The sequence below is a fragment of the Hesperophylax consimilis genome, chromosome 12, assembly GCF_061612785.1.
Source record: "Hesperophylax consimilis isolate HC1 chromosome 12, BYU_Hcon_1.0, whole genome shotgun sequence".
NCBI lineage: Eukaryota > Metazoa > Arthropoda > Insecta > Trichoptera > Limnephilidae > Hesperophylax > Hesperophylax consimilis.
The window spans coordinates 659,277-667,620 of NC_142847.1; the positions used below are offsets into that span (position 1 = coordinate 659,277).

The 8,344-nt window shown below is 33.6% G+C and overlaps 1 protein-coding gene across 1 annotated transcript; it reads left to right on the forward strand.

Annotated features, from left to right (window-relative positions):
- Positions 1 to 4: 4 nt before the first annotated feature.
- KdelR (ER lumen protein-retaining receptor) lies at positions 5 to 8,297 on the forward strand. The gene is made up of 5 exons (XM_089638004.1): positions 5 to 196; positions 636 to 895; positions 2,870 to 3,016; positions 3,759 to 3,864; positions 7,498 to 8,297. Exons 1-5 carry the CDS (start codon positions 106 to 108, stop codon positions 7,530 to 7,532), a joined length of 639 nt encoding a protein of 212 aa, XP_089494130.1. The 5' UTR covers positions 5 to 105; the 3' UTR covers positions 7,533 to 8,297.
- The last annotated feature ends 47 nt before the right edge of the window (positions 8,298 to 8,344 follow it).

An 8,344-nucleotide genomic window follows, 5' to 3' on the forward strand; every position in this document is an offset into this window, starting at 1 on the left:
GAAACCTCTCTTGTTTTGCAGTGACATCTACAAGAAAAAGAAGCAAAGCCACGTCATTTTTTGGTTGTGTGGTTGCCGTGTCAGCGGCTAATATAATTTATAAAAATGAATGTGTTTCGGCTCCTTGGTGATCTTTCTCATCTTCTAGCGATAATTATATTACTCTTAAAGATATGGAAGACCCGATCTTGTGCAGGTTATTTCATTTTATTACTCTCTTTGTTGCCGGTCAGTGCCAGCGTGAACGAAGTCGATTCGTTTGTATACTGTTATAAAGTGGTGTGATATTTATTCCCTGGTTTCTCCACCAAGTGTCTTATTCCAACATATATTACAATTAATAAACATCAAAACAAAAGGCTTTTGTTAGAAATGTATAGCTCCGGGGAAACCACAATTATAATGGTTTTATCGTTGACACAAATGACGTGATATCGATAAAAATATATAATATATATGTACTTCAAATATTGTATTGATGATAATAAGTGTAATATTATTACTTTTCTCGGATGTTTCAACAACGAAACGTTTTGCAAACACATTTATGAGGTTTGATCCACCAAATATGGTTTTACATTTTGGGCGGTTTTCTAGCAATTTTTTCTGGTGTTGTAAATTTGATTTTTTTTCAGGTATCTCGGGAAAGTCTCAGATTCTCTTTGCCATCGTATACACAACCAGATACCTAGATCTCCTGACCACCTTCATCTCGGCCTACAACACGTTCATGAAGTTCATCTTCCTGGCGGCTTCCTACGCCACCTTGTACCTGATGTACGTGAAGTTTAAGGCAACCTATGATCATAACCACGACACCTTCCGGATTGAATTCCTCCTCATCCCTGCTGCCGTCTTGGCCCTCTTGATAAACCACGACTTTGTTGTTTTGGAGGTAAGCTAATTCATCTTGCGTTGACATTAAGTTGTTATAACATTTAGCAATTTGTAGGTTAAAAAGAAAATTGCGCACCAAAAGTAATTATCAATTCATATTTATAATAAAATAAATTAATATCTTGAAAGTCTTTACACCACACTTTATATGTACATTAAAAACAAGAAATACTGCGCACTTTTTTTACCGTTGTAAATAATAATGACTAATTTCGGTTGTCGGTGTGGGTGCATGCGTGATTTGAATTTTATTCCTGCATAGTGCGTTAAATTATTTAAGTCAATGAACTTTTCATTTTCAAAATTGGCTGATATTATCATATCAGACGAGCAAGAAAGTAGGTGCCAAAATTATTTTATTAATTGATAATTCTTTATTTGAAATGTGTATTTCTTTTGTTTAAATGTTTGACAGAATTAAATCTGAATCAATGATTTTTAAAGTTTAATAACGGTGTTAAAATATAATTCTGGTCGTATTTCTAATTATTTGTCAACAAAATAACCGCTCGAGCGATTGGTTGAGTATATATTTACCATATTATTTAATTAATATCTTCCCTCAAAATGTTAATATGGAAACATATGAGCTGTTTACCATTGAATCCACCTAGATTTCACCATTCATATTGTTAGGTTTTATAAAGTTGGCAAGTGATTAATAATGTCATTGTTAGGTTTTTATCACGTTTATCTTCTTCCAGGTTGAAAGTTATTTCGAATGTTTCTGTTTAATTTGTAATAAAGGCACGCAAACACGCCCTTTGCCTTCTTTGGCATTTGTGACAAGTTCTACTAAAACTATGCTTCTAACAGTGCACTATTCCAATCAAAATTTCAGATACTCATTTCCATAATTCTGTCATTCTATCCAAATATTGCTTTTTTCCTTTTTGTTATACCGTAATTGTTGAGGAATACATATAAATTCTCTAGTGATTCCGTTCAACTACTTATGATAAAGTCAAAATACTATTGACTTGCCTACCAATGGACAATGGACAATATCAGTGGGAACAGAATACGTTAATCGGTTTAATTGTTGGCAGTTGAATCATCTAAATAATAATAATAATATTTGGCTAATTTATATTGCGCCGTTTTCGTGAGAAATCACCACAAGGGCGCTGTACAAATATAATTCTTAAATAGTTAATACTACAACTACTGACTTATCTCTAAGACTTATATCTAGTGACTTACGATAAGGCCTATAACTACTATCTTAATGACATATATATTTACATATGTAGAAACTTACAACTAAAATTAACAATCTAATTTTACTAGCGTAAAGATCGATGATTAATTTCATTTATTCATTTAAAATATATATCCAGCTAACCCATCAGGCGCATTTTGCACCAGAGTTCTAAAATTAATTATAAAAAACCCTAATATCATAGAACTTCCTTCTTCTTCTGGCGTTAGTAAAATTAAATTGTTAATGTTAATTGTATGTTTCTACATTATTAAATATATGTCATTAAGATAGTAGTTACAGGCTTTAGTCGTAAGTCACTACATATAAGTCTTAGATGTAAGTCACTAGTTTTATGTCAGTAGTTCTAGTATTCATTATTTAATCGATATATTTGTACAGCGCCCTTGAGGTGATTGTCACGAAAATGGCGCTATATAAATTAGCCAAATATTATTATTTATTATTAAAAGCCACACTAACCCTAGGGGAGCAGACCCCTTCATTGGCAGTCTTGAAAAATCAAACCCACGCACGGTGCTAAACACTGAAATTGCAGTGTCGACCTTGTATGATTTTTTTTGCTTTCGGATATTACCTCTACTAATTGTTGAAGACAAATAAAACAATTCACTTACTTATGCATGCGAAAACAAATTTTTATTTATTGAAGTTTCTCGTCGGCCCGTGGAGTGTTCGTCTTTCAGTAATACAGCTATATACTATTTGGCCGTGAGAATCTTAAATTGTGTGTAATTTGTATTTTTTCAGATTTTGTGGACATTTTCGATTTACCTGGAATCGGTTGCCATTTTGCCACAACTGTTTCTGGTTTCCAAGACGGGCGAAGCCGAAAGTATTACCTCACATTATCTGTTTGCTCTCGGCTCTTACCGAGGACTCTACCTCTTCAACTGGGTAAGTTACTTCCCTCGCTTGCGAGTTTCCAATTCCTACGACAACAAACCTGAATTCTCTCGCTGGGGCAGATACATCCCAGCAATCAATATGTTCCATTGAAGTCAAAATTTCTGCAGGAGGAAAATGAGGAAATACGCTGGCACAGTCAGTCAACGATGCAGTGTAAATTTGGACAAAATTAAAACAAAACGGGGCGTGCTTGAGATGCTAGATGCAGATAAATAAAATGAGATATCTTTTATGATGCTGTTTTGATAGTATGCCATACTTACATAGGTTATAAAAGTGATTTTTAAAATTATTTCTCTATAAATCAAATGCTATTCTTGATATTATTCCATTTATCAGAGAAATGTTCTTAACCCTTCAGCCCTCTGGCATATTCTGTCAGAAGGTATGAGTATTTCCGCTTTGTAATAAAATGCAAATAAATGTAATCATTCTGAACGTATTCGAAAACTTTTGAAAGGTGATGAAATAAATACGCTTTCATATGTTTTTTTTTTAATCGCTTTCCTTATGTATTATAAAAATTGATGTCACCCCATTTTTATTTGTTTAATTTTTGTCAATCTGCGGTCGGAACTTTTGGTTTGATAGAGTTGTACATTTTAATTCTTCTGTGGTTAACTTGCAGATTTGTATGGGACCATCTGAGCTGTTCCATAGATTTGTGTATTGTGGGCAATGAGTACGCCACAGAGGATTTATTGATAGTAAAGTTGATGTTCTGTTGCAGGTGTACCGCTACATGGTGGAGAACCACTACGATCTCATAGCGATTGTGGCTGGCGCCGTACAGACCGTACTCTACTGTGACTTCTTTTACCTCTACATCACTAAAGGTAATTCTATTCTACAGACCAAACAGCTTCTTCAAGAACATTGATTAAACCTAACCTAACCTGTTATATATCATGTTTTGTGGGAAAAACCTAACCTAATCTGTTATATTTTATCACAGACATAGGAATTAATAGACGAGAAGATAATGGCGAGGGGTAAAATCAACTGTTGAAGAACGAAGGGAGTAAGGCTGACTGTGATTCGTCAATACAAGTCAACATTTTGCCGTGTTATTTCGTAAAATGAACCGATGATGCCTCGACCATAGTTCGCACAAGAATGATGACGTCACGTTTTCAAATTTCACTTGAGGCCATATGCAAGCCCAGCCGGCTCAATGGAACCGGTATGGGGAGTGGGGATAATACGCTTTTAATCACTTAGGGCAGGTCTACTAATATTCATATGTCTATGTATTTTATCCAGTTACCATCCTATTTAATGCTGTATTTATAATGTTACTCCAGTTAAATGTGAACCTATCCATCGACCAATAAAGTCGAGACCGGGCGTGAGGTTGTTAAAAATGACACCGAAACCAAAATCGGGTTATGAAAACATTTATATATTTTATGAAACATTGCTTTTTACCTTTTGTTGGTCTGCAAGGACCGAATTTATCTCCCATGATATTATGCTTTCGAAGCGAGGCGACGGAATCAGAATTTTATTTTATTTATTGAAGTTTCTTATCGACCCTGCGGGTTAATGTCAAGAAACATTATTTCTAAATTAGATATGAATCGCTTTCCCGGCTCCAGTTGTTGCATATTTTATCTAGTGATTATCTAATCAATATAATTTCTTTGCAACGGTTACACCAATAGATAAAATTTCATATGGCAGCACTTTTTAGCTTGAAAATACAACATATTCCTAGAGAATGTAATAATGCCTGTCCGAAGATCTTAAGATAAGAGTTAACGAACATTTAATTGTTAAAAGATACTTAAATTCCAGACATTTACACCAATAAAAATTTAAGTTGTTTTGAGGCAACGTTAATGTTAGTAAATATGTTGGTTTGGGTTATAGCAGATTATTATCGATGCAGTTATTGGGCACTAGCCAATCATAAATACATACATGGATTATGTAGGTTGACTTATTTAATATGACTTGGTAACATGTACACAGTAAGCTTTATTAGCTGAATACACCTTGAGAATATTTCTTTAAAACATGTTTATTGATACACTTTTTCCCTTGTATCCACTTGAGCGATTGGTGTCATATACATACACTTATATCCACTTGAGCGATTGGTGTTATATATATACACTTATATCCACTCGAGCGATTGGTGTTATATATATACACTTATATCCACTGAGCGATTGGTGTTATATATATGTATTAGGGTGTCCCAGGACATAAGGAAGATTTTTTTTTGATGAATTTAAATATGCATACCCTCTTATTTTATTTCATTTGATCCCAATAACTCATATAATAAATATTATTATGATTAAACACCGGCAACCCGTGCCGACTTGATGCCAAACATATTGTACAGAGTTAATATGGAAGGATTTTCAACTTTCATTTTTGTCGGATAAATAAAATTTAAAAATGCACAAATGTTCAATAATGTAGTATTTATATTTAAAAATGGTTTATTGATTAAATTTTTTCTTCATAGTTTGTTTTTTACAGTCAGGATAAATCTTCCGGTGTTCCTGAACGCATCGTAACAAAAATTATTTTTGTTCCTCTTCGACCGTGAGATTAAGCCATGAAAATCTTGCATTAACTTAACAGTTCTTTCAGCTGTATCATTCACTACCCTCAGCGGCGATACCTTCTTTCTGACTTCTTGATACGAAGCATTATTTGACCACATGGTAGGGAATTCGTTAAGAAAACTGGCATCTGTTTTCAGACGATCAAACAAATACTTGCTCTTGACTGAAATGAAGTCGTAAATATTTTTCTCTGTAACAAAGTCACTAAATTATGATATGAACAAAAACCTCAATATAAAACATAATTTAAACTACTTAATAAACTTACCATACAATTTACCGTCAAGATCTTCCTTCGATGCGATGTAACGTTTATCATGGGTTGATAAATTATTTTTTTTTATATTTCGAGCATTTTTATTTTTGTTGTTTGATCAACAGCGTCGTCAAACAGCTATAAAATAGATCTTTCATCGGTCAAATACCATAACTGCTTACTGAACAGAAATAAAGCTGCCATTGAGATGTTTTCATCAATTTTTTCTGAAGCCTTCATCGATTTCAAAAAGCACAAGTCCTGGTAAGGTGCTTTAACTGCTATAATACATTGTAACCATGGCTTGACATAGGATGTTACTATGAACAGGAAAACGTCTAAAAGTGCCGCCTTATCCTTACCGGTAATTTTTTAAATTGCGCACAAATTAATGATATTTTCATGGAATAAAGCGCCTTTGCCATCCATCGAGCACCTGGAGGCCGAATCTTAAATTTTCTCGCTGTATCTCCTCCTAAAACTATCACATAGAGCTCTAAAAACTCTCAATAGTCATCTCCAAGTATTTTTGTTGTCAGTGCAGTACGATAAAAGTCAAGCAAATCATCGATTTCGGAAGCGGTTAGGTGCAATGTGAGATTTTCTCTGTAGCACTGAATTTCATCGGGATCAACATTTTTCCAGTTATCTCTAAATTTTTTGAAGAGTGGTATGTCAGGGCTTGTAGTCACTTGACTGATTTTTACTTCAAACACAGATTTTAATACCAACTAGGTTATATTTGGTATATATTGACAGTTAAATTCACTTTCCGGATATTGTAGAACAAAACTTCAAGAACTTGTCCATTAGATGGCAGTTTAGAACCCGATATTTGGTGTTTTACGACTCCTATTAAAAATATACTCTTTTTGGAAGTGCGTAAATTTAACAACATCTTGCCTGAACGAGTGATTTTCGTTAACTAACAAAATAGCAAGTTACTACAAGCTCATCAACACGTTTGCTCGCTGGCGTCTTAATGTACAAGTACTGACATCTTTCGATGCAAGTCGGCACGGGTTGTAGTTGTCCAAAGTAAACGAAATTTTTTTTATAAGTATTTTGTCATTATTAAAACAAAATTTGAGGGTATGCGTTCAAAAATAACAACTTTAATTTTTTTGGGACACCCTAATATGTATATACACTTATATCCACTCAAGCGATTGGTGTTATATATATATGTATATACACTTATATCCACTCGAGTGATTGGTGTTATATATATGTATATACACTTATATCCACTCGAGCGATTGGTGTTATATATATACACTTATATCCACTCGAGCAATTGGTGTTATACATATACACTTATATCCACTCGAGCGATTGGTGTTATATATATACATTTATATCCACTCGAGCGATTGGTGTTATATATATACACTTATATCCACTCGATCGATTGGTGTCATACTATACACTTGTGCCAGATTTTACAGCCTAATTTACATGATTTCTTCTCTTGACCTTGATAAGTGAAACTGCAGATAATGAAGCATTAATTTACCCGATTTACTCTGTTGCGTTCATAGAAATGGTTATCTAGGATTTTCTCTGTGACTTGTTGCATTCTAAAAAGTGGTTGTTTATATTTCTATAATACTGGGTGTTGTGTATTTCAGTGCTGAAGGGGAAGAAGCTGCAGCTGCCAGCGTAGACGCCTCGTGTCGGAGCTCTGTGGCTCCAGAACGTACTGGCGACCGGACCGGCGGTCTTGTCTTCACTTTCGGTAGAGAACCACAAATAATCAACAAGTTCATTTCATTCATCAGTTTTACAAGATTAAATATATTTTATTATTGATTGTTTGAAACACAACATGTATTGTCCATAATATTATTTATCATTAACTAAATTGTGAATGTTCTCTGAACCACTCCAATTCACAAATGGGAGTCTTAATTTCTATTCCCTTTAAATAAATTAGTAGTAAATTAGTCTTAATATAAATTATCTGTTGAATGAAAAGGAACATTCACTTAGTGCCACTTGTGCTGCAGCACTTTTGTTTTACTTTTATTATCTATATTAATGCCAAATATAAGATTTGAATGTAATTTTGTAACATTGATGAGTTAAACTATTTGGTTAATACGCTGTTGATAGAATATAAAATTCACTTATTTTCTCTGCATCTTTGGTAAGAGTTACGTTGGAACTTCTTGAACTTGCATTTGTTAGCGTTACAGCAGCTGTGTCACCACCGCCGCATTTCCCAATCCTTCAGTCATGAAAATTATTTATTTTTAACTTGTGAACTCTCCGTTGTTCAATTATGTATTTATCATTACCAAATAAAGGCATATTGAGTTATTGTCGGACGGTACAACATTGAATTATTATGTATTTTAATTTAATTGATAAATGATTGGAGTATTTCCATTAGATAAATGTTGGATGACAAATAAATATTCAATAAGAAGATTGTTATTATTTTCCACCTTTATCGTCTGTTATGTAATTTAACCC